At 43.9% G+C, this 27,297-nt stretch overlaps 1 protein-coding gene across 1 annotated transcript in view; it reads left to right on the top strand.

Moving 5' to 3' along the window:
- ANKRD11 (ankyrin repeat domain containing 11) overlaps positions 1 to 27,297 on the top strand; it is a 188,411-nt gene that overhangs the window by 134,762 nt on the left and 26,352 nt on the right. The window contains exons 3-4 of the mRNA XM_069738955.1: positions 172 to 316; positions 15,756 to 15,885. Of these exons, the coding sequence (XP_069595056.1) occupies positions 230 to 316; positions 15,756 to 15,885 (217 nt within the window). The 5' untranslated portion in view covers positions 172 to 229. The remainder of the gene's footprint in view (positions 1 to 171; positions 317 to 15,755; positions 15,886 to 27,297) is intronic.

The following is a 27,297-nucleotide window of genomic DNA, read 5'->3' as shown; positions in this document are numbered from 1 at the left end:
TGTTATGTAATGTGACAACATTAGGTTTTTTTGTTTTGTTTTTGGTGAGTCCTGGATGCAGATAACTATGTAACACCCCAACAAACATTTTGCATTTTTCTTTAAAATGATGTACCAGTAAACAAATCAATGAGCCGCTAATCTTACTATATTCTTAATTTTGTCTTTCAGACTGTTGATGACGAAGCGATAGGGGCATAAATGAAGGCCAAATAAGCAAGGCAAAACGATGCCCAAGGGTGGGTGTTCTAAAACACCACAGCCAGAAGAATTCTCTCTCAGCTACGACATGGTGGAGAAACAAACTGGGAAAAAGGTAAAAAATAAATAAATTAAACGGTCTGCCATAGTTAGCACTTCTGTACTCATAGCATGTTCAGTGCAAGGGTTGATTCTTGCAATTATATGGGTCTGATAGAAAATAGCAATTTTTGCATATACTAGGCTGCATTCATACATTTGGTGCACTCGTCCATGTGCTTTTTTTTTTTTTTTTTAAGCTCCTTTCCAAGATGAGATGTACTGTTAAGTCATTTTTTATTAATAAAATAAAATCAACCTAGATTTACAATTATCATAAAGAAAAAACAATCTGAAAATCATTGGGATTTGTTGAAGCGTTTCAGAGTTGATACCGGATAAAGGGACGGTGGTCAGATTTATTAAAAAAATGTGGCCAGGTCACTAAGGGGTTAAAATTATACGGACATAGAGAATTATGGTGACCAGTCATTTTTACCATATGAAGAATACGGTAGAAACAAAACGTACAATTGTGGTTTTCGGGGTTTTTTATTTTTCCTCTGACAATCCATGGCCTCCATTCATTTTACCATTTACTCCAAACTACTTGTCCCCTCCAAATATGAAGCCCTCATACATCTGTCAATGAAACGAAGCGGAAAAAATGAAAAACCGCCCATTAGGAAGGCGTTAAACAGACGGCCCACAGACCCATAGTTTCAATGATTCATGCACATGTTGTGGTGTTTTTTTTTGTTTTTTTTTTTTTACATCAGTTTCCATTCTGTAAGACTGAGGATGCCCTGTCCTCATCGGTTTAGTGGATCAGTCTCGTCCATCAAATTTTCTGGGGATCTGATGAAAAATGGTAGACCTTCTTCAGTGTTTTATGTGTTTCATTTGCTTTTACCTGATCTGCTTAGGGTACAGTCACACTGAAACGACGCTGCAGCGATACGACAACGTTGTTGATCGCTGCAGCGTCGCCGTTTGGTCGCTGGAGAGCTGTCACACAAACAGCTCTCCAGCGACCAACGATCCCGAGGTCCCCGGTAACCAGGGTAAACATTGGGTTACTAAGCGCAGGGCCGCGCTTAGTAACCCGATGTTTACCCTGGTTACCAGCGTAAACGTAAAAAAAACAAAAACAAACATTACATACTTACGTTCCGTGTCTGTCCTCCGGCGCTGTGCTCTCCTCTGCACTTTCAGCGCCGGTCAGCCGTAAAGCAGAGCGGTGACGTCACCGCTCTGCTTTCCGGCTGGCCGGCGCTGACACAGGATGCAGGAGGAGTGCAGAGAAGCAGAGCGCTGGGGACAGACAGCTGAAGGTAAGTATGTAGTGTTTGTTTTTTTACGTTTACGCTGGTAACCAGGGTAAACATCGGGTTACTAAGCGCGGCCCTGCGCTTAGTAACCCGATGTTTACCCTGGTTACCAGTGAAGACCTCACTGAATCGGCGTCACACACGCCGATCCAGCGATGTCAGCGGGAGATCCAGCGACGAAATAAAGTTTCAGACGATCTGCTACGACGTACGATTCTCAGCGGGGTCCCTGATCGCAGTAGCGTGTCAGACACAGCGAGATCGTAACAATATCGCTGGAACGTCACGGATCGTGCCGTCCTAGCGATCAAAGTGCCACTGTGTGACGGTACCCTTAGAGTGAATGGATTAAAAGACAATAGGCCCCAGTGTAATAACAGTGGCCCCTTGCCGTGCGATAATTGACAGATGACTGTTGTCGCCCTTATGGCTGCACAGGTTGCCCTCCGGGTGCTGCCGGCAGTGTTACCTCTGCAGCATCTGAGGAGGCGCACTGATGTTAGTCCGATCCCTGGATCTGTCCAGTTTGGGAGTATTGCTGACTGGTAACGAGCTTGTAAGCGTGCCCTCTGTGCCCTCTGTGCCTAATAGACCCGCCACCGCTCATGCTGCTTGTTGGATTCTGGCCTCCTTTGCAAACTTACCTCTTATTACTGTGTCTATTCCTACTGGGAACAGGCCTTATTGGGAAACTGTAATGTCACTAATATGCTGTATTCCTCTGAATATAAATCTCATGTCTGCATTTGATAGTTGTTTGTTTGCTGTTGTCGCCGGCCCCGGAGATGGTGACTCACGGCTCGCTCACCGCTGCTGCAAGGAGGGAATCTTCCATGTTTTCTGCAGCCGAGGGATTCGCTGTCATTCTGTATAATGACATTATGGTGTTATGATCGTCCTGTAGGAAGAACATTTATTTGTATGTGGAGATGACAATACGCTGCTGTCTTATCAGACTCGAGATTGCGGCTGGCCAGCTAATAATTGTCTTATGTCCTCAATTCCTTCCTTTATCTCTGTAGTGCTGGGTTTTCGCCTGCACTAATGTTTACGCTGAGTATTAACCTTAATATCTTTATCAGGAAGATCTGACTACCTGAAAACCACCCCCCAAATTCCAGCTAAAGGGGTCATCGGTGATTAGCTGCGATGGTGATTTGTAATCTGCAGTCAGTATCTGCAGACGTTTCTTCTGCCCTCCTTAACCCCTTTCTGCCAATGGACGTACTATTCCGACCATGTGGGGTGGGCCCTACTTCCCAAGGACGGAATAGTACGTCCAGCGCGATCGGCCGCGCTCACGGGGGGAGCGCGGCCGGGTGTCAGCTGCCTATCGCAGCTGACATCCGGCACTATGTGCCAGGAGCGGTCACGGACCGCTCCCGGCACATTAACCCCCCCGGCACACCGCGATCAAACATGATCGCGATGTGCCGGCGGTACAGGGAAGCATCGCGCAGGGAGGGGGGTTCCCTGCGGGCTTCCCTGAGCCCCCCGCAGCAACGCGATGTGATCGCGTTGCTGCGAGGGTCTTACCTCCCTCCCTCCCTGCTCGAGCCCCGGATCCAAGATGGCCGCGGATCCGGGTCCTGCAGGGAGGGAGGTGGCTTCACAGAGCCTGCCCAGAGCAGGCACTGTGAAGCCTGCAGTGCTGCAAGTCAGATCGGTGATCTGACAGAGTGCTGTGCAAACTGTCAGATCACCGATCTGTGATGTCCCCACCTGGGACAAAGTAAAAAAGTAAAAAAAAAAAAAAAATCCTGAATAATGAAAAAAAAAAAAAAAATATTATTCCCATAAATTCATTTCTTTATCTAAAGATACAAAAAAAAAAGTACACATTTAGTATTGCCGCGTCCGTAACGACCCCACCTATAAAACTATATCACTAGTTAACCCCTTCAGTAAACACCGTAAGAAAAGAGGCAAAAAACAACGCTTTATTATCATGCCGCGGAACAAAAAGTGGAATAACACGCAATCAAAAAGACAGATATAAATAACCATGGTACCGCTGAAAGCGTCATCTTGTCCCGCAAAAAACGAGCCGCCATACAGCATCATCAGTGAAAAAATAAAAAAGTTATAGTCCTAAGAATAAAGTGATGCAAAAATAATTTTTTCTATAAAATAGTTTTTATCGTATAAAAGCACCAAAACATAAAAAAATGATATAAATCAGGTATCGCTGTAATAGTACTGCCCCGAAGAATAAAACTGCTTTATCCATTTTACCAAACGCGGAACGGTATAAACGCCTCCCCCAAAAGAAATTCATGAATAACTGGCTTTTGGTCATTCTGCCTCACAAAAATCGGAATAAAAAGCGATCAAAAAATGTCACGTGCCCGAAAATGTTACCAATAAAAACGTCAACTCGTCCCGCAAAAAACAAAGACCTCACATGACTCTGTGGACCAAAATATGGAAAAATTATAGCTCTCAAAATGTGGTAACGCAAAAAAAATATTTTTTGCAATAAAAAGCGTCTTTCAGTGTGTGACGGCTGCCAATCATAAAAATCCGCTAAAAAACCCACTATAAAAGTAAATCAAACCCCCCTTCATCACCCCCTTAGTTAGGGAAAAATAAAAAAATTTAAAAAATGTATTTATTTCCATTATCCCGTTAGGGCTAGGGTTGGGGCTAGGGTTAAGGCTACAGTTAGGGTTGGGGCTAAAGTTAGGGTTAGGGTTTAGATTACATTTACAGTTGGGAATAGGGTTGGGATTAGGGTTAGGGGTGTGTCAGGGTTAGAGGTGTGGTTAGGGTTACCATTGGGATTAGTGTTAGGGGTGTGTTTGGATTAGGGTTTCAGTTAGAATTGGGGGGGTTTCCTCTGTTTAGGCACATCAGGGGCTCTCCAAACGCGACATGGCGTCCAATCTCAATTCCAGCCAATTCTGCGTTGAAAACGTAAAACAGTGCTCCTTCCCTTCCGAGCTCTCCCGTGTGCCCAAACAGGGGTTTACCCCAACATATGGGGTATCAGCGTACTCAGGACAAATAGCGCATATATATAGATATTGGCCTGCACTCTAAATCAGGTCGGGGTGCTGGTGCGACAGACCCAAAGGTCAAATAGCAAAATGGTGTGTAATCCACCGCACTCCCTATGTGGAATATCTTTGAACAGAAATGTATTCTTTTTCAAAATTGCTAATTTATTCAGAAGGTGAAATCAATAACATTGGATCAAAACACAAGGCAATTGTTACAAATTGTGTATGCGACTCAGAATGGTGACGTTTCGACCCTCCCGGGTCTTAATCTCAGGTCGCACTAAATCCAGGTTTTTGATAGAAAATAATAGAAAGAGCGATATCCCTGTGGTATCCAGGGGCAGATAGAGCTTTCTAATGCGTGTAGCCTAGTGAGAGATCCGTCTCTAAGTGCCACCTTGAAGAAAAATACCAGTAGTGCGGCAGCGTCAGGTTGATAATGTGGCGATGAATACGGTCCACGGGGCAAACCAATTATGGATTTATCCTTAATAATAAATAATGGAGGTGCATCTATTTCTTGGCGATCATAGGACCATAAATATAGCCTACAGAAGGATCCGTATACGGGAATAACCTTGAATGTGAAAGACAGCGGCGCTTCTGCGTCTAGCTGGTGTTTAAATGAAAAGCACGGCCGAATGGGAGATCCGTTGTGGGGTAGAGCCTCAATGGGGAGGAACAGCGGCGCTACTGCGTCTTGCTGGTGAAAAAGGCATGAAACCCTGGGAGGAGAGAGCGGCGCTCCTACGTCCTGTGTGTCACCATTCTGAGTCGCATACACAATTTGTAACAATTGCCTTGTGTTTTGATCCAATGTTATTGATTTCACCTTCTGAATAAATTAGCAATTTTGAAAAAGAATACATTTCTGTTTAAAGATATTCCACATAGGGAGTGCGGTGGATTACACACCACTCAGGACAAATAGGACAACAACTTTTGGGGTCCAATTTCTCCTGTTACCCTTAGGAAAATACAAAACTGGGGGCTAAAAAATAATTTTTGTGGGAAAAAAAGGATTTTTTATTTTCACGGCTCTGAGTTATAAACTGTAGTGAAACACTTGGGGGTTCAAAGTTCTCACAACACATCTAGATAAGTTCCTTGGGGGGTCTAGTTTCCAATATGGGGTCACTTGTGGGGGGTTTCTACAGTTTAGGTACATTAGGGGCTCTGCAAACGGAATGTGACGCCTGCAGACCATTCCATCTAAGTCTGCATTCCAAATGGCGCTCCTTCCCTTCCGAGCCCTCCCATGTGCCCAAACGGTGGTTCCCCCCACATATGGGGTATCAGCGCACTCAGGACAAATTGAACAACTTTTGGGGTCCAATTTCTCCTGTTACCCTCGGGAAAATACAAAACTGGGGGCTAAAAAATAATTTTTGTGGGAAAAAATTTTTGTTTTGTTTTTACGGCTCTCCATTATAAAATTCTGTGAAGCCCTTGGTGGGTCAAAGTGCTCACCACACAACTAGATAAGCTCCTTAGGGGGTCTACTTTCCAAAATGGTGTCACTTGTGGGGGGTTTCAATGTTTAGGCACATCAGTGGCTCTCCAAACGCGACATGGCGTCCCATCTCAATTCCTGTCAATTTTGCATGGAAAAGTCAAACGGCGCTCCTTCCCTTCCGAGCTCTCCCATGCGCCCAAACAGTGGTTTACTCCCACATATGGGCTATCAGCGTACTCAGGACAAATTGTACATCAACTTTTGGGGTCCAATTTCTTCTCTTACCCTTGGGAAAATAAAAAATTGGGGGCGAAAAGATAATTTTTGTGAAAAAAAACGATTTTTTATTTTTACGGTTCTGCATTATAAACTTCTGTGAAGCACTTGGTGGGTCAAAGTGCTCACCACACCTGTAGATAAGTTCCTTAGGGGGTCTACTTTCCAAAATGGTGTCACTTGTTGTGGGTTTCAATGTTTAGGCACATCAGGGGCTCTCCAAACGCAACATGGTGTCCCATTTCGATTCCAGTCAATTTTGCATTGAAAAGTCAAATGGCGCTCCTTCCCTTCCGAGCTCTGTCATGCGCCCAAACAGTGGTTTACCCCCACATATGGGTTATCGGTGTACTCAGGACAAATTGTACAACAAGTTTTGGGGTCCATTTTCTCCTGTTACCCTTGGTAAAATAAAACAAATTGGAGCTGAAGTAAATGTTTTGTGAAAAAAAGTTAAATGTTCATTTTTATTTAAACATTCCAAAAATTCCTGTGAAGCACCAGAAGGGTTAATAAACTTCTTGAATGTGATTTTGAGCACCTTGAGGGGTGCAGTTTTTAGAATGGTGTCACACTTGGGTATTTTCTATCATATAGACCCCTCAAAATGACTTCAAATGAGATGTGGTCCCTAAAAAAAAAAAAAAAAAAAAAAATGGTGTAAAAATGAGAAATTTTTGGTCAACTTTTAACCCTTATAACTCCCTAACAAAAAAAAAATTTAATTCCAAAATTGTGCTGATGTAAAGTAGACGTGGGAAATGTTACTTATTAAGTATTTTATGTGACATATCTCTGTGATTTAATTGCATAAAAATTCTAAGTTGGAAAATTGCGAAATTTTCGCCAAATTTCCGTTTTTTTCACAAACAAACGCAGGTACTATCAAACAATTTTTACCACTATCATGAAGTACAATATGTCCCGAGAAAACAATGTCAGAATCAGTGGGATCCGTTGAAGCGTTCCAGAGTTATAACCTCATAAAGGGACAGTGGTCAGAATTGTAAAAATTGGCCCGGTCATTAACGTGCAAACCACCCTCGGGGCTTAAGGGGTTAAAGCCAGAGGTGCATCCAATAACCACCCGGGAACCAAGGGCACTTTACCGACAGAACTGCAAAGCTTTCAGCCATGTGAGCGGGTGCACATGTAAACACGGACATTAAATTGGGTGAAATGCAGGCAATCATGGTAATGGCTTGCTTTAATACAATTCCATTTATTTCTTCGCTGTCGCTCTCCCTTGCGCTGTGTTCTGGGTCAGTGGATATCGTTTGATCTTGTGCTCACCCTTTCATCTGCCGGGATCTAGTTCGGATTAGATGCTGCTTTGGTCTCTTGGTAAAAATCTTCAGCCCAGCCTTCTCCATAGCAGATAACGTAACGATTAACCCTTTTCCCTCTGTGGGAGAATACATTATACTTGTGAATCAACAGTGCGGTAGTAAAGCTAATCCAGGGTTTACTGCTCACTCGTTTTGATGTGATTAATATATTGAAGGCATAGGGGTACAGAAAGTTGCTGGTGTTCCCTTTCGTTTCTCAAAAAAAGCTGATAAAGGAAGACTGAATTTTAATTCCTTGGAATGTGAGGAAATCTTTTTTTTTTTTTTTTTTTTTTTTTCTTCACAAAATTTTTTTAACTTTAGCCCATGTTTTTTTTTTTTTTTTTTTTTTTTTTAATTTTAACAAGGGTGACTGGATCTCAAAATTAGTATTGCAATTTCTACTGACCATGCCAATACCCCACATGTGGGAGACAAACTGGGCGCACGGCAGAGCTCTGAAGTGATGGAGCACCATTTGACTTTTTGAGTGCACAATTTCTGGATCAGTCATCGGACACCATGTCGCGTATTTGGAGAGCCCCTGGTGTTCCTAAACAGTGGAACCCCCCTTCCCCCAACAAGTGACCCCATTTTGGAAAGTAAACTCCTTGAGTCTAGTTTAGATGTGTGGCGAGCGCCTTGAACCCCCTGGTGCGTCACAGAAGTTTATAATGTTGAGCTGTGAAAATAAATAACATTTTCCCCACAAGAAAATTTTTAGCCCCAATTTATTTTCGCAGGGGTAACAGGAGAAATTGCACCATATAATTTGCTGTGCAGTTTCTCTTGAGTACGCAGATACCCCATATGTAGGGGAATACTACTTTTGAGGCAAAGTGCAAAATTCGGAAGGGAAGAGGCACGATTTTGGATTTCTGATTTTGCTGAAATGGTTTTAGGGTGTCGTTTCATATTGGCAGAGCCCCTGAGGTGCCAAAACACAAACCCCCTCTATGTGAACTCATTTTACAAACTGCACTTCCCCAATAATTCATCTAGTGGCACAGGGATCATATTGACCCCACATGTGCATCACAATTTTATTCCAGAAGAAAGAATACATTCCTACCACTGAAATGTTTTAGCCCCCAATTTATTTATTTTTTTATAGGATTAATAGGATTTTTTTTTTCCTTGCAACAAACTGAGGTCCCCTTTTTCCTGAGTGCGCCATTACCCTACATGTAATCAGGAAATATTTTTCAGGGTAGTATAAAGCTCCAGAAGGCAAGGAGCACAAGCAGTTTCAGTGCAATACAGCATGTTGAAACATATAAAGACAAAAAGCACCGAGAAAACCATGTGTAATCCTAAAACACAACACTTTATTGAAACATATAAAAGCAGTGTAGTAGGGTAATGAACAGGGAACAGACCAGAAATGTGGGACCACAAGTCAAAGGTACTAGTAGATCAATATTCAAGTTGAAAAAAATATATAATATATATATATATATATATATATATATATATATATATATATATATAAAATAAATAAATATATATATATATATATATATATATATATATATATATATATATATATATATATATATATATATATATATATATATATATATATATATATATATAGCAGCAGGTTAGGATATATTAAGGTAAGCACCTAATTAATAAGGGGGAGAACCCACCAGTGAACATTAAGTTATATTTAATTAAATGGAGTAAGATATACAAATCCTATGGATGGTAAAGTACTGAGATCTGCGATGCCACCACCCCAGTACTGCTTGGCCATATGGAGACTCTCGGGAGGGACGGAGCGCAGATTTTCCTCAAATAGTTTGTGGACTCCATATACAGAACCCCTAATTGCTAGAAGAGACGAATTTCCCCTCAAATGACCCCATTTTTTAAATTATACCACTTTGGGAATTGATGTACAGGTGTAGGGATGATTTTGACTCCATGGGTGTTTCCCATAAACAAGCAGCAGTGGATGTTGCCTATTGAAAATTGCAAACTGGCTCTGTAGTGACCAGTGCGGCCAGTTCACTATCCCCATCTCATGCTCCCGGAGAAACGCACCCTTAAATTAGGTGGGCTCTCATCACTACTGAAATGCCTAACATGTGGACACTATGTGGTTTAGGTACACTGTGGGGCTCAGAAGGGAAGGCTTTTGCATTTAGGAGAGCTGAATTTGTTTTGAGGGGGTTAGGAGCCATTTCACTTTTCCAGAGCCTTTGTGCTGCCAGTAACATGGAAGCCCCTTATATTTCCATCGACTGATGACAGACCTGAGTACAGACTTGCTTTTTTGTGGATTGAGTTGAAGCTTTTGTTAGGAACATTTTACATAACATTTAGGATCATATTTATCCTGTGCTTTGCGCTGAGCACTTACTTTGGGGTTTCCATCTAAATCTCCGAGTGACTTGATTCAGATGAAATCCTTGAGGGACCCATTCACCTTAAGGCAGCAGTTACTCTGGACTCTCCGTCAGGCCTCTGGTCAGCGGTTTCCTTTTCAGACGTGCACAAAACTGTTGCCGACTGCATTTTTATACCATCCTAAAAAGACTGACACCGCCTGATGACAGGTCGTATGGCGCCCACAATTCCTCAGTCTGCCTCATTATAGGGAATCTTCCGCTGGGGGTTCCGTCTGAATCATGTATTTCAGAAATTGACACGGAAGCCCCGATGCAAGCGCTCAGCGTAGAGCCCAGGATAAATATGCGTCGAGCCTTACTGTGATCTTTAAGAGACAGAATGAAAAAATCAGTAACTTGAAGAATTAGTTTAATTTTTTTATGCCGTTCCTCGTGCGGTATGTGATTTAGCGACATTATTCTTCTGCTCAATGCGATACCAGATTTATATCATGGAAACAGGAACACATGGGCTACTTGCACAGTGAACAAGTCTGTATGATCATGTTCACACACCACCAAGAAACCTGAAGACACAAAAGAGAATAGTAAAACCAAAAACACTCAGTTTGAAAAAATGTTGCAGTAATCCGCAAGTGCTAGTAAAAGATGTAAAAAAACAGGGTATTTGGTTGATACGTTTTTTGCAAACTGAGTGTTTTTGGTTTTACTATTCTCTTTTGTGTCTTCAGATTTATATCATGTTTTTGTTTGGCTGCAGTCACAAACTAAAAAATGCCTTTTATTGCACTTCGCCATATTTTGATAATTTTTCCATTATTTTGACCAACGTAGTCATGTGAACGCCTGTTCTTTATGGGACGAGTTGATGTTATTGGTAACCTTTTCAGAAACGTGACCTTTTTTTTTTTATCGCTTTCTATTCCGATTTTTGGAAGGCAGAATGAACAAAAACCGCAATTCAGGATTTTCTTTTTTGTGGGAGGGGTGATTGTCGTTCTTCGTGTGGTAAAATTGATAATTCAGTTTTATTCTTTGGGTCAGTACTACTACAGCGATACCTCATTTATATTGTTTTTTTGTTTTGGTGCTTTATATATATATTTTTATAGATAAAATCATCATTTTTGCATCGCTTTAGTCTGAGAGCTAGAACTTTTTATTTTTCCACTGATGGAGCCGTTTGGCCGGTTGTTTTTTTTGTGAGACAAGATGACTTTTTCAGCAGTATCATGTTTTTATTTTTTAGATTGCGTTTTATTCCACTTTTTATTCGGCGTTATGATAAGTAGAAAATAAAACAAACTGCTTTTTTTTTATAGTGTTCACTAAAGAGGTTAACTGCTGGGAGAGTTTAATAGGTTGGGTAGTTGGATGTGGCGATACCAAATGTGTACTTTTATTTGTTTTTCTAAATAAAATATTTATGGGTACAATATTTTTGTTTTTTTATAGTTTTTACAATTTCTTTTTTTAAAAATAATTTGTCCCAGTATGGGACTTACATTTTTTGCAGGTTGATTGCTTGTATAGCAGAGATGCAGCAGCATCCCTATATTATGCAGACTGTCAGCGCTGCACTGACAAAGTTGCTGATCATACTCTGAGCACGATCTAACAACTTTGCTAGCTTGGGGGACCCTAATGTCGTCTTGGGTCACCATGGCAACTATTGGGGGGTCCTGTGTGACGTTGTGGGGTCTCCGATCCAAGGGCAGAGAGGGTTGTCATCCCTCTGCCTGCTTCTGAAATGCTGGACGGGATTAGAGTGCCTGTGGACTGCTCTTGGCCCTGATTGTCAGCTGTTAGAATCAGCCCGTGTGCACGTACCAAATCGCCGGGACCATACGTCACAGGGACATATGAATGTGTCTCGGGTGTGAGAGGATTTAAAGGGAATCTGCCACGTTTTTCGGTATTGAACTGCCATCGATGTCTTGCTAGTGATGCAATGTACATCACTAAGATGGTCTTCCCAAGCATAACTTGAGTTTATGCCAAGCTGTACGACATGAACACTTTGCCCATACTTCATGTGACTTTAGTACTCTCTTCTAAGTCAGTGTATGGATTGTTTTTCTTGTGTAAACAGGCAGCTTCACAACTATATAATCTCCAAGATCAAAGCAAAAATTAGAACGTTGTAATGCTTTCCAAGGTGAAGCGCACTGGGGGGAAAAAAATACTTGTATCCTGGAGAAACCTGCACAGAATTTCTTTATAGATGTTTCCAGTCTTTGTAACCTGGGAAGCTTACTGCTGGGACATGTAGTGGGACGCCGGGCTGGATCAGTCAAGGAGTATGTGTGATGGCAGCCTTACAGGGGTGGTCTTGCCTGCTGGTATCCCAGTATCTGTGTAAGATAAGTCTGGTGTCTACAGTACTTTGTCATTTCCAGGAGTCCTGAATGTGATCAGAGATATAGTAATGTGCACTTTACCTATTTACTTCCAGGCTTCAAACTGATTTCTAGTTAATAAAGCTGAGGTGTATAAGGTCTATGGATCCATGTAGCCTCATTTACAAACCGAAAACTGCCTTACCGACTGCATCCAGAAAAATAATGCACTAAGGCTACTTTCACACTAGCGTTTTCTGCAATCCGTCACAATGCGTCGTTTTGCAGAAAAAACGCATCCTGCAAAAGTGCTTGCAGGATGCGTTTTTTCCCCATAGATTTGTATTGACGAGTTTGTGACGGATTGCCACACGTCGCATCCGTCGGAACTCCGGCCGGAACTCCGCCCCCACCTCCACGCACCTTACAATGGGGCAGCGGATGCGCCGGATAAATGCATCCGCTGCCTCCATTGTGCAATGTGTTAAACGCTAGCGTCGGAATCTCTCCCTGACGCATTGCGACGGGGAGATTCCGACGCTAGTGTGAAAGAAGCCTTATATAAAACTTTCCTTATGCAGCAAATGCCTAATACAAAGGGAGGGTTATTGATTTGAAGCAGGAGCTGCCCTGCAAGATCCATAATGGCATACGTGTTACATGACCGCAACTTTTTTGCAACACACACAACCCATCCTGTTCTGTAACATGGCCACAAGTAGCGGTCACCGCTGCAGATGGTGTACAGCTCTTCATCCCGCGGAGCCGCCGGCCGTCCTTAAAGTTGCACAGAACAGTATGTTACTGGTGACTGTGTTTTTTAGATTTCCCCAATCTTCCAGTTTTGTCTTTAACCACTCAGGTGACCTTAACCCCTATGTTTTCATGCGCTATTTGCACCCCAGTCTTAGCTGGTGGTAATTGCTTTTATTGCTGCTGTGTGTGGCGCTCCAGTCTACCATCTGGCTTTATCTATAAACCGATGCCAGCGAGCCTGTAAATTACACGTGTAACACAAGCCTCCATCCTGCTTCCTGCCTTTCTTCTGGGCGGTTTCCCTGGCTGCAGTCAGTTTGGGCCACTTGGAAGACAATATCGGTTCCTGTTTTGTCTATTAATAGACACACCCATTGTCTGAGTTGTTTCAATTTTAGGTGGTCGCTAATAAAAAAGGTCCAGCTGCAGCCAAGATCACAATCAATTCATGGTTTTGTGTTACGGGAAGGTCTGAGTTTGTGCTGTCGTGTTTTTTTTTTTGTTTTTTTTTCCCCACTCGGTGTTGCTTCTGACGCCGATCTTTAAAGTCACGGTGTAAAACTGGGCTCTGTGGTTTGGTGCAAGCAGCCTTCATGATAGGACCTTTTCCCTAACAAATGGTTAATGTATGTCCTTATGAAGTTGTGGGCCATAGTTATTATAATTGTCTAAGGGTCACTTCCGTCTTTCTGTCCTTCTGTCTGTCACGGATATTTATTGGTCGCGGCCTCTGTCAGTCATGGAAATCCAAGTCGCTAATTGGTCGCGTCAAAACAGCCACGACCAATCAGCGACAGGCACAGTCCGGAAGAAAATGGCGGCTCCTTACTCCCCGCAGTCAGTGCCCAGCGCCCGCATACTCTCCTCCAGTCACCGCTCACACAGGGTTAATGCCAGCGGTAACGGACCACATTATGCCGCGGGTAACGCACTCCGTTACCGCCGCTATTAACCTTGTGTCCCCAACTTTTTACTATTGATGGTGCCTATGCAGCATCAATAGTAAAAAAAAAAAAATGTAATGTTAAAAATAATAAAAAAAAAACAAACAAAAACATGCTATTCTCACCCTCCGTAGTCCGCCAAGCCGCTCACGCCTGCTGCCATCTTCCATTCCCGGCGATGCATTGCGAAATTACCCAAAAGACTTAGCGGTCTCTTGGTAATTTCGCAATGCATCCTGGGAACGGAAGATGGCGGCAGCCGTGCGTGTATTGCAGGGGTGAGTATATAACAATTTTTTATTTTATATTTTTTTTAACAGGGATATGGTGCCCACACTGCTGTATACTACGTGGGCTGTTAGATACCGTGTGGCAGCTATATACTATATAGGCAGTGTTATATACTACGTGGCCTGTGTTATGTACTGCGTGGGCTGTGCTATATATCACGTGGCCACTGTTAAATACTGCGTGGGCTGTGTTGTATACTGCGTGGGCTGTGTTGTATACTGCGTGGGCTGTGTTGTATACTGCGTGGGCTGTGTTGTATACTGCGTGGGCTGTGTTGTATACTGCGTGGGCTGTGTTGTATACTGCGTGGGCTGTGTTGTATACTGCGTGGGCTGTGTTGTATACTGCGTGGGCTGTGTTGTATACTGCGTGGGCTGTGTTGTATACTGCGTGGGCTGTGTTGTATACTGCGTGGGCTGTGTTGTATACTGCGTGGGCTGTGTTGTATACTGCGTGGGCTGTGTTGTATACTGCGTGGGCTGTGTTGTATACTGCGTGGCCTGTATTAACGCATCGGGTATTCTACAATATGTATGTATATAGCAGCCACATAGTATATAGCACAGGCCACGTAGTATTTGGCTGCTATATACTACATGGCTCCTATATACTACGTGGCCTGTGCTATATACTATGTAGCTGCTATATACATAAATACATATTCTAGAATACCAAATGCGTTAGAATCGGGCCACCATCTAGTAGATATTATAAAAACATAGATCTTATAGATGTAAAAGGTGTCCAAACTTGGGATAAAAGTTAGCGGTCATTCTAAGACCAGGGAAGAGTTGAATATTGAGGTTGTCGTTCTACCTGATTGCTATGTTTTGAGCGGCGTTGTTGATCAGGCATAATATCGCTAATCTTCTTTACAATCTAAATTATTTGCTTGTAGTCTGCTCATTGTGTAAGGGACTGCCGGCGATGGCTAAATACAGTGCTTGGCGTTCTCCAGCAGTCCCATTGATGATTATGTATGAAGTGGATAACTTCATCACCTCATCTCCATCCAAGTCAGGTTTCCCGAGCCCCGATTTTGATTGCTGGGGGTCCAATAGAGAGAAACTTGCAATTTTGGGGCAATTCTTAAGCTATGTGCACACGTTGAGGATTTTTAGCGTTTTTTCGGCGTTTTTCTGCTGCGAAAAAACGCTAAAAACCGCTTACATTAAGCATCCTATTATTAGAATGCAATGCCAAGAAAACGGCTGGAAATCCTGAACGTCTGCACATAGCCTTACTGTTGGCTATCATTTGTGTTGTTTTTTTTCTTAAATGTAACCCTTTCGATTTTCTCGAATGCCTTGTACACATCATTCACCTTTTCTAGTTTAGGAACCGATGTGCCTAAAGTGAAGTTTCATGTTTTATAGGAGTCTATGACTTATATTGATTTTAAAAAAATCTATATATTTTTAATTATTTGTTTCAGGATAAAGATAAAGTTTCCCTGAATAAAACTCCAAAGTTGGATCGAAATGATGGAGGGAAAGAGAAAACTACTAAAAGAAAATTGCCTTTCTCGGTAGGAACAAATGGAGATCAGAAAGATTCAGACACAGGTAACGTTCTGCCCAACGTTCTTCTTTATTGTGAGCAGCACAGTGTGATCCTTGGCGGGGCGGCACAGGAGTCCGCAGTCATGGTCTTATCATTCTGGAGGCCCCCTTACTTGGCATGGTCTTTCTATAGATAAAAAAAAAAAAAAATCCTTGGTTTAGCTGACATTTTGGTTTCGGAAACCTAAAGGGGATCTTGCAGCATGCGCTTCTGATTTGCTTGAGTTTTCCGGAATAACTTTAATGTTCTGATTACTTGGACGTCTTTATGGTAAAGCGTATCCACATGACGGTTGGTCTGGTTGGTTTCCATGGAACGTTTTTGCGGTTTTTGTAGTGTTATTACACGTGGGGGCCCCCCCGAGTCTCCCCACACAGATGATGTCTGGAGAGAAGTATTTGAGCCAAGGTTTTCACACTCCTGATACCTTTTTACATCTGCAGGCAGAGCATTTGGTGAGAAATATTTAAGGGCCCCCATACACCCAGAGCTGTCCACTGACTTATATTTTGGCTGAACTCTGTATCTCCTGGGCATCCGATTAATGGTCATATAACGGGCACAGTTGGTGGATGCCAGTGCCCCTTTATTGAACAGATATGGTATATTTTCAGGTGAGCAGCAATTCAATTGCACCGACCTATGTCAAGGATACAGTGGTATTGGAGCTGCTGAATTGCCACTTGTGTGTTGGGGTTCCTGGATAAGGGTACCGTCACACAGTGAAATTTTGATCGCTACGACGGCACGATTCGTGACGTTCGAGCGATATATCTGTGACGTTCGAGCGATATCGCAATGTCTGACACGCTCCTGCGATCAGGGACCCCGCTGAGAATCGTACGTCGTAGCAGATCGTTTGAAACTTTCTTTCGTCGTCTAGTGTCCCGCTGTGGCGGCATGATTGCATGGTGTAACATATATCGTATACGATGTGCGCATAGTAACCAACGGCTTCTACATCGCACATACGTCATGAAATTATCGCTCCAGCGTCGTAGATTGCAAAGTGTGACAGCAGTCTACGACGCTGGAGCGATATTGTTACGACGCTGGAGCGTCACGGATCGTACCGTCGTAGCGATGAAAATTGCACTGTGTGACGGTACCCTAAGTCATCTGCTGCCTTGATAAGGATCTCCAAATTAAAGGATTCCTCTGTTTGCCCCAGGATAGCATGGATAAGTGTGGTGGGTAATGACACTACAGGGATTTTCCTTAAAGTCCATTTATAATATACGACTATTGTGAATGACGTTAAGTAAGACTCTTGTTTCTGGGGTCTTCAAGCAGTCTAAACAAGCTGCCGATCACTCGACTGATGAGCGAAATGCACGTTCTTCAGATTATATGAACTTTTGCATGAAAGATGGTTTTTCTCAGCAACTCATCTTCCTATGTTACTAGGACTTGGGCCGCCGAGAACAATAGCAGCCTATGCACAGCAATCATTGATGACTGCTCGGTCAGTGTAAATAGGTTATTATGTGATCACCAAAAGTCTGGAATGCCTCTCTAAATACGGTAGTCTGCTTCAAAAATCCCCATTGCTGTGCTGCAGGAAAAAAAAAGTGGATTTTTCTGGCATTCTGTAGGTGGTCAGCTGTGCAGTGTGGACTATTAGTTGCCGATTTCACCCATTGCAATCCTCAAGCTGATATTTGGGAACCCTCCGCTTCTTCTTGTGCCTCACAATGGCCTGAATTTTTGCGCAATGATTTTGTGGCTCCGGTAGCTGTGATTTTCCTTGTTGTATAGTATCAGGCTCATCAGAAAATCATTAGAGTGCTATATCTGTATTATGTGCTACTGCTCTCACCCTCAGTCACGTGGCCTAAGGCTGTGTGCACACGTTGCATTGTTTTTCGCTATAAAAACGCATACACATGCATCCTGTCATTTAAAATGCATTTTGCTTTTTTTGTTTCGTTTTTCCTGCTATATAATGCATTGGGAAAGCGCCGGTGAAAAGCACAAAAAACTGGGTAAAAACGCCAAAAATAATGCATGCGGTTTTCTTCAGGCATTTTCTGCAAGAAAATTCTTACATGTGCACATATCCTTAATGTGCGCTTTGCGTGGTCTAGTGCTGGCAGTTGTAGTTCCCCCTCCGCACACAGTTTGGGGGCAGCGGCTGATTGTTCGCCTGATGGCTTTTTTTGTACTTAATGGAAACATTTGTGTTTAAGATGCAAAACGAGCAACAATGTATGACGAAAACCCAGTTTCTTGGTGCATTTGCATTATGCGATCTGTGTCGTTGCACGACAGCCAGTTTGTAGATATTTACACAGTCATTAATGGCCTTTATAGACCGACCGATTGCATCGATCTGTGGTCTTTCACTGTCATTATTTTCGCGGCAGATATCGGAGAGGTGCTGCCGAGGAGAAACCATTTAGTTTTTCCTGACTAGAAGGCAAAATCTATAAATCCTCTTACTGCTGTTGAAGAAAAGTTAGGTGGTAACAGTCAAGCACCTAACGAGTTTGTCGGGTGATCATCAATGACTCCTGGTTATCGGGAAGGCTCATGTCCTTTCATTTCATTGTCCTTTTACCATTTAACTTTTCTTAAAAAGCCATAAGGGTGTGTATATTTTCTTATAGTTTTCCAATTAATGAAGCCATCTATATATATAATTGTCTAAGGGTTTTTCTGTCTGTCTGTCTGTCTGTCCTGGAAATCCCGGCTCTCTGATTGGTCGAGGCCACCAGGCCTCGACCAATCAGCAACGGCGATGATGTCATAATGGTTGCCATGGCGACGATGATGTCATAAAGGTTGCCTCGAACAATCAGCGACGGGCACAGTCTGCCGCGAATTCTGGAATCATCATTGTCCATATACTACGGGGACATGCATATTCTAGAATACCCGATGCGTTAGAATTGGGCCACAATCTAGTGTATAATAATTGTATTTTTGTGAATGATGTGCGTGCCCGGTGCAGAGAGTGATGCCATCCAGTGATTCAGAACATTGTTTTATCCTTTTTGAATTAATCTGTTTTTCATGCAAATGTAAACTGCAATGTAGAAGGGAGATCCCACATCCCTCCGATAAACGGCCTGTGCTTGAAAAGAGCCTGCCATGAGGGCATCGTAACGTCTGCGCCACAGCCCGTCTGCTCACTGCCATACTCTATCACGTCGATTACAGCAGTTTCTATCTTTAGGAAGGCATTTTAATTGAATCAGCCTAATGGACCTGTGCAGCGCGGAGCGGCAGCCGTGTGGGGGATGATGCACTGTCTTCTGGGCAGGGTATATCGATCACATTCCCATTCAGCTGTAAGCTTTTTAACCAGTTGCTTTAATCAGAGCGCTGAAAAGAAAACTTGGGCCGAGGCTGAAAGTCTGATACAGGCTGTTTAGTGTTAGTGCAATGCGCGCAGTTGGGGATGTTACTGTCCTTGGTCACGGGAATATACTTGTAATCGTTCCTGTGTATAAGTATCTTGGCAGCTCTTTATGTTCTCACTTTTTTATTTTTTAACCTTCCTTGTGAAGGTGACTATATACTTTCCAATAAACAGTATCATGACCAATGAAAATCATTTTGCAACTTCTCTGCTCCCTCTCCTGCAAAAAAAAAAACAAAAAACCAAACCATGCAAACTTACCGTGAAGGTGGCAGTGCTGTGGAATGATGAGGCCTGGCATAAGCGGCGATATGTGTCCTTCTTAGCAGGCCTGAGTTTGGTTTCTGCACAGCAGGGTAAAGGGAAACCAGTTGGCCGATGGCTGTGTCTGACTGTACGGAGACATGGTCAGATATGCCACAGCTCCTGGGCAGGGGGGGACACAAGAATATACAGAAATTACAGCACGGGATCCCAGCCGGCTGTTTGCTTCATAACAGGCAGGGAAAGGTTTTACAATGTTTTACTTTAAAGCATCAGCTGCGATCCCTCTGCTGTAATTTCTGTATACCTTTTTGCTTCTCCTGCACATGAGATGTGGTATAATCAGACCATGTTCCTGCACGGTCAGACACCGTACACAGCAGGGGCACATTTAGAAGATCAGCACAGGAACATTATTATTATTATTATTTTTTTTTTACGCATCGAATCCAAATTAATATTCCAAGATCTGTTCATTAACCCCTTCCCGACCTTTGACGCATACGCTGCGTCATGAAAGTCGGTGCCATTCCGACCCATGACGCAGCATATGCGTCATGGAAAGATCGCGTCCCTGCAGGCCGGGTGAAAGGGTTAACTCCCATTTCACCCGATCTGCAGGGACAGGGGGAGTGGTAGTTTAGCCCAGGGGGGGTGGCTTCATCCCCTCGTGGCTACGATCGCTCTGATTGGCTGTTGAAAGTGAAACTGCCAATCAGAGCGATTTGTAATATTTCACCTAAAAAACTGGTGAAATATTACAATCCAGCCATGGCCGATGCTGCAATATCATCGGCCATGGCTGGAAACACTTATGTGCACCCACCCCACCACTCCGATCGCCCCCCCAGCCCCCCGATCTGTGGCCCGCTCCCCTCCGTCCTGTGCTCCGCTCCCCCGTCCTCCTGTCCGCTTCCCCCGTGCACCAATCACACCCCCCGCGCTCCGATCCCCCCCCGCACACAGCGACCCCCCCGTGCTCCTATCCACCCCCCCCGCACAGCGATCCCTCACCCCGTGCTCCAATCCTCCCCCGTGCTCCAATCCTCCCTCCCGTGTTCCGATCCACCCCCCATGCTCCGATCCACCCCCCGTGCTCCGACGCCCCCCCCGTGCCCTGATCTCCCCCCCCTTATACTTACCTAGCCGCCCGAGGTCCGTCCGTCCTCTTTCCTGGGCGCCGCCATCTTCCAAAATGGCGGGCGCATGTGCAGTGCGCCCGCCGAGTCTGCCGGCCGGCAGATTCGTTCCAGAGTGAATTTTGATCACTGAGATATAACCTCTCAGTGATCAAAATAAAAAAAATAGTAAATGACGCCCCCCTTTGTCACCCCCATAGATAGGGACAATAAAAAAATAAAGAATTTTTTTTTTTCCACTAAGGTTGGGGTAAGAACTAGGGGTAGGGTTAGGGTTAGGGGTAGGGCTAGGGTTAGGGTTTCGGTATGTGCACACGTATTCTGGTCCTATGCGGATTTTTCCGCAGCGGATTTAAAAAATCCACAGTGCTAAACCGCTGCCGATTTATCGTGGATTTACCGCGGTTTTTCTGCGCATTTCACTCCGGTTTTACAACTGCGATTTTCTATTTGAGCAGTTGTAAAACCGCTGCGGAGTCCGCACAAATTAGTGACATGCTGCGGAATGTAAACCCCTGCGTTTCCGTGCAGTTTTTCCGCAGCATGTGTACAGCGATTTTTGGTTCCCATAGGTTCACATTGAACTGTAAACTCATGGGAAACTGCTGCGGATCCGCAGCATGTTCTGCAGCGTGTGCACATACCTTTAGAATTAGGCTATGTGCACACGGTACGGATTTGGCTGAGGATCCACAGCAGTGTTCATCAGGTTTACAGTACCATGTAAACATATGGAAAACCAAATCCGCTGTGCCCATGGTGCAGAAAATACCGCGCGGAAACGCTGCGTTGTATTTTCCGCAGCATGCCAATTCTTTGTGCGGATTCCGCAGCGTTTCACACCTGTTCCTCAATAGGAATCCACAGGTGAAATCCGCACAAAAAACACTGGAAATCCACGGTAAATCCACAGGTAAAACGCAGTGCCTTTTACCCGCGGATTTTTCAAAAATGGTGCTGAAAAATCTCATACGAATCCGCAACGTTGGCACATAGCCTTAGGGTTGGGTTGGAATTAGGGTTGTGGTTAGGGTTAGGGGTGTGTTGGGGTTAGGGTTGTGGTTAGGGGTGTGTTGGGGTTAGGGTTGTGATTAGGGTTACGGCTACAGTTGGGATAAGGGTTAGGGGTGTGATTAGGGTTATGGCTACAGTTGGGATTAGGGTTAGGGGTGTGTTGGGGTTAGTGTTGGAGGTAGAATTGAGGGGTTTCCACTGTTTAGGCACTTCAGGGGGTCTCCAAACGCAACATGGCGCCACCATTGATTCCAGCCAATCTTGTATTCAAAAATTCAAATGGTGCTCTCTCACTTCCGAACCCCGACGTGTGCCCAAACAGTGGTTTACCCCCACATATGGGGTACCAGCATACTCAGGACAAACTGCGCAACAATTACTGGGGTCCAATTTCTCCTGTTACCCTTGAGAAAATAAAAAATTGCTTGCTAAAACATCATTTTTGAGGAAAGAAAAATGATTTTTTATTTTCACGGCTCTGCGTTGTAAACGTCTGTGAAGCACTTGGGGGTTGAAAGTGCTCACCACATATCTAGATAAGTTCCTTTGGGGGTCTAGTTTCCAAAATGGGGTCACTTGTGGGGGGTTTCTACTGTTTAGGCACACCAGGGGCTCTGCAAACGCAACGTGACGCCCGCAGACCATTCCATCAAAGTCTGCATTTCAAAAGTCACTACTTCCCTTCTGAGCCCCCACGTGTGCCCAAACAGTGGTTTACCCCCACATATGGGGTATCAGCGTACTCAGGAGAAACTGGACAACAACTTTTGGGGTCAAATTTCTCCTGTTACCCTTGGGAAAATAAAAAATTGCGGGCTAAAATTCATTTTTGAGAAAATAATTTTTTATTTTTTATTTTCATGGCTCTGCATTATAAACTTCTGTGAAGCACTTGAGGGTTCAAAGTGCTCACTACACATCTAGATTAGTTCCTTTGGGGGTCTAGTTTCCAAAATGGGGTAATTTGTGGGGGATCTCCAATGTTTAGGCACACAGGAGCTCTCCAAACGCGACATGGTGTCCGCTAATGATTGGAGCTAATTTTCCATTTAAAAAGCCAAATGGCGTGCCTTCCCTTCTGAGCCCTGCCGTGCGCCCAAACAGTGGTTTACCCCCACATATGGGGTATCTGCATACTCAGGACAAACTGGACCACAACATTTGTGGTCCAATTTCTCCTATTACCATTGGCAAAATAGGAAATTCCAGGCTAAAAAATCATTTTTGAGAAAAGAAAAATTATTTTTTATTTTCATGGCTCTGCATTATAAACTTCTGTGAAGCACCTGGGGGTTTAAAGTGCTCAGTATGCATCTAGATAAGTTCCTTGGGGGGTCTAGTTTCCAAAATGGGGTCACTTGTGGGGGAGCTCCATTGCATAGGCACACAGGGGCTCTCCAAATGCGACATGGTGTCCGCTAACGATTGGAGCTAATTTTCCATTCAAAAAGTTAAAAGGCGCGCCTTCCCTTCCGAGCCCTGCCGTGTGCCCAAACAGTGGTTTACCCCCACATATGAGGTATCGGCGTACTCGGGAGAAATTGCTCAACAAATTTTAGGATCCATTTTATCCTATTGCCCATGTGAAAATGAAAAAATTGAGGCGAAAATAAATTTTTTGTGAAAAAAAAAGACTTTTTCATTTTTACGGATCAATTTGTGAAGCACCTGAGGGTTTAAAGTGCTCACTAGGCATCTAGATAAGTTCCTTGGGGGGTCCAGTTTCCAAAATGGGGTCACTTGTGGGGGAGCTCCAATGTTTAAGCACACAGGGTCTCTCCAAACGCGACATGGTGTCCGCTAACGATGGAGATAATTTTTCATTCAAAAAGTCAAATGGCGCTCCTTCCCTTCCGAGCCTTACCATGTGCCCAAACAGTGGTTTACCCCCACATGTGAAGTATCGGTGTACTCAGGAGAAATTGCCAAACAAATTTTAGGATCCATTTTATCCTGTTGTCCATGTGAAAATGAAAAAATTGAGGCTAAAAGAATTTTTTTGTGAAAAAATACTTTCATTTTTACGGATCAATTTGTGAAGCACCTGGGGGTTTAAAGGGCTCACTATGCATCTAGATAAGTTCCTTGGGGCGTCTAGTTTCCAAAATGGGGTCACTTGTGGGGGAGCTCCAATTTTTAGGCACACGGGGGCTCTCCAAATGTGACATGGTGTCCGCTAAAGAGTGCAGCCAATTTTTCATTCAAAAAGTCAAATGGCGCTCCTTCCCTTCCAAGCCCTGCCGTGCGCCCAAACAGTGGTTTACCCCCACATATGAGGTATCAGCGTACTCAGGAAAAATTGGACAACAACTTACGTGGTTCAGTTTCTCCTTTTACCATTGGGAAAATAAAAAAATTGTTGCTGAAAAATCATTTTTGTGACTAAAAAGTTAAATGTTCATTTTTTCCTTCCATGTTGCTTCTGCTGCTGTGAAGCACCTGAAGGGTTAATAAACTTCTTGAATGTGGTTTTGAGTACCTTGAGGGGTGCAGTTTTTAGAATGGTGTCACTTTTGGGTATTTTCAGCCATATAGACCCCTCAAACTGACTTCAAATGTGAGGTGGTCCCTAAAAAAAAATGGTTTTGTAAATTTCGTTGTAAAAATGAGAAATCGCTGGTCAAATTTTAACCCTTATAACTTCCTAGCAAAAAAAAATTTTGTTTCCAAAATTGTGCTGATGTAAAGTATACGTGTGGGAAATGTTATTTATTAACTATTTTGTGTCACATAACTCTCTGGTTTAACAGAATAAAAATTCAAAATGTGAAAATTGCGAAATTTTCAAAATTTTCGCCAAATTTCCGTTTTTATCACAAATAAACACAGAATTTATTGACCTAAATTTACCACTAACATGAAGCCCAATATGTCACGAAAAAACAATCTCAGAACCGCTAGGATCCATTGAAGCGTTCCTGAGTTATTACCTCATGAAGGGACACTGGTCAGAATTGCAAAAAACGGCAAGGTCTTTAAGGTCAAAATAGGCTGGGTCATGAAGGGGTTAAAACATACTTTTGTTCGTGGTTCAACCCCTTTAAATACTGAGGATATCGACTTTGAAAAGCCAACTGTGGACTATGCACCTGAAATGACTAGTCCGAGGCAGAACCCCGGCAGCTTCTCTTAGCTCCTCTAGATGGACAAGGCTTTCCCCCTTTGGCTCCGTTTTTACGGCTCGGTGCTTGAAGGGTTTTTATGCGTTTTTGTGGGTATTATTTATTAACAATGTTTGTTTTTATTCTGTAATTTTGTCCCTGAAGCTCCATTGCTGATGTAAGCCAAGCATGATGCGTAATACTATTTGTCTGACTTTCATTCTGTAGATTTTGGAAGGGATCAGACATGTTAAATTTCGGCATGCCCCATCCTCTGCAAATATAAGCCACCTATACAGATGTAAATGAAGTAGAGATCCCTAAAAGTTTTGCGCCACTGTGCGTGACAAACTTAAGTGGTGGAATAAGCTGCTGCTATCACTCATGGCTATAACAAAATTAGTCTCCCATCATCAGTCGTGCTCAAGAGAATAATGTACATACATATACCAACCTCCTTTTTAAGCATCCCTGCTCTGGTTTGCCCTTATACTCGTGTCTTGTAGGGGAGACCAAGCCACTGTCAGACTAAGGAGAACAATAGGATCGGGCCCGCTGACTTGGGGTCTGCTGGGCCCTCTGACTTGGGGTCTGCTGGGCCCTCTGACTTGGGGTCTGCTGGGCCCTCTGACTTGGGGTCTGCTGGGCCCTCTGACTTGGGGTCTGCTGGGCCCTCTGACTTGGGGTGGGCTGGGCCCTCTGACTTGGGGTGGGCTGGGCCCGTTTTCGGTTGTCGTGGTCTCAGTGTTGAATCTGTTTGCAGTTAGTCTTGCTGTGTAGTATGATCTTCAGATGTTGGGGGGGGGGGGATTTTTTTTTTTATTTCCAGATTTATACTGTTGACCTGTGAATTGTGAAACCATTGCAGTGAAAGCTGTTGGGTGCCGGTCATACAGCGTCTTGGTTGAAAGTGTATTGTCATCCTGTTTCTATTGCACCACGTTTGCCATGTTCACCGCCGCTGCATCTGTCCCCGCTCCTTCCTTCTTTCACTTCCCCATCTATGTGATTACCAGTGCTACAAATTGCTCTGCACGACACATGGCAGAGTCATGATCCGCCATGTTACTTAAGCCAAAACTTGTCAATATCAAGAGTGGCTGACACCCATCGAACCCTGGAGCGCCCAGACTGCTCCCAATAATAAATCCCATGCGACAAGTTTGAGGCGTCACTGTCTCAAGGGTCCTTCCTAATATGCCACCAAGTGCAGTACTTCTCATTGTGGTGTGTGACAATATAGTACAGGGGTTACATACAAATGACGAACAATGAGACTGGTGGAGAAGGTCTTGCCCGTACTGGCTTGCAATCTACAGATTAATGGGGAAGGAGACAGTAGGAAAGTGAGATGTAGCAGCAGCTCAGGTGGTGGTGGATTTTAGAAGGTCTTTGCAGGTTGTAAGATATCCAGAAGAGATGGGTTTTCAATTTCCGTTTTGAAAGTCCAGAATGTGGTGGATAATCAGGCGTGTTAGGGCGCAGAATTCCAGAGGATGGCTGGTGAAGAACTTAAAAGAGAGGAGTAAAGAAGCTGCGGAGACACCATCATGTGTTTCTCGACGCAAGCAGTGAATAGCCAAGCCTTTCCCCGGGAAGGAACAACCACGGGAAGGGCAGCATCCTATGAAGGAAAGCCACCTATGCCAAGCATGGTATCCATCCACAGACAGCTGTTTCGGGGTTTTTGCCCCTCATCAGTGTGGAGTAGGAATCTGGCTATTAGGAGCAGTGCCTAGTAAAAAGGCTATAAAGGCACAGATGATTGGCCTCGGGGAGACCAAAACATCCAACACCGCGGAGACACCATCACGTGTTTCTCAACGCAGTGATTCCAGAACACTGCCCCCATCCCTTATGGGAAATATTAGTTGGGCAGTAGGGTTAAAGACTGACTAAAGAGGTGGCAGATTGTTAGCTGGGAGGCCGTGGAGAAGGATATCGCAATAGTGGAGGCGGGAGATTAGGTTCAGTATTGAGAAAGGAACAGATCCTTGAAATATTTTTGACTTTGAACAATCAAGATCTTGAATGTGTGGTTTGAAGGCCAGGACAGATGTGTTCCTATCAGGGAGCGGACTTCAGGTACAGGGGAAAGTGTCGTTAATCGTGATAGAGCGGGGAGTTGAGCAAGTTGGGTTTGGTGCACAGGAGGTAGATTTGGCTGGTAAACACTCGGCTTTTCTGGACAGCAGAAAGGTGACGTCTGGGCCACAGAGGTTAATCTTTGAGTGCTGGCCACCTGTAGATGATACAGGCAGCCGTGGGACAGAGTTGTCACAGAACAAAATTATAGATGGAGAAAATAGGGGTCCCAGAACCGAGCCTTGAGGGCCACAGGCCGAGGGCTGGATGAGGAGGTAGTGTGGGAGACTATAAATGTGCGATTAGGAAGGTATGAGGAGATCCAGGAGAGGGAAGGTCTTGGACTCCAAGGGAAGAGCGGATCGGAGCGGCTGACTGTGTGTAAGGCAGAGGACGGGGCTGGAGGGAGGAGTATAGAGAATTTACTTTGGCGGTAAGTTGTTGGTG

Source organism: Ranitomeya imitator, chromosome 9 (assembly GCF_032444005.1).
Source record: "Ranitomeya imitator isolate aRanImi1 chromosome 9, aRanImi1.pri, whole genome shotgun sequence".
NCBI lineage: Eukaryota > Metazoa > Chordata > Amphibia > Anura > Dendrobatidae > Ranitomeya > Ranitomeya imitator.
This window is presented reverse-complemented; position numbering and strand designations above follow the sequence as displayed.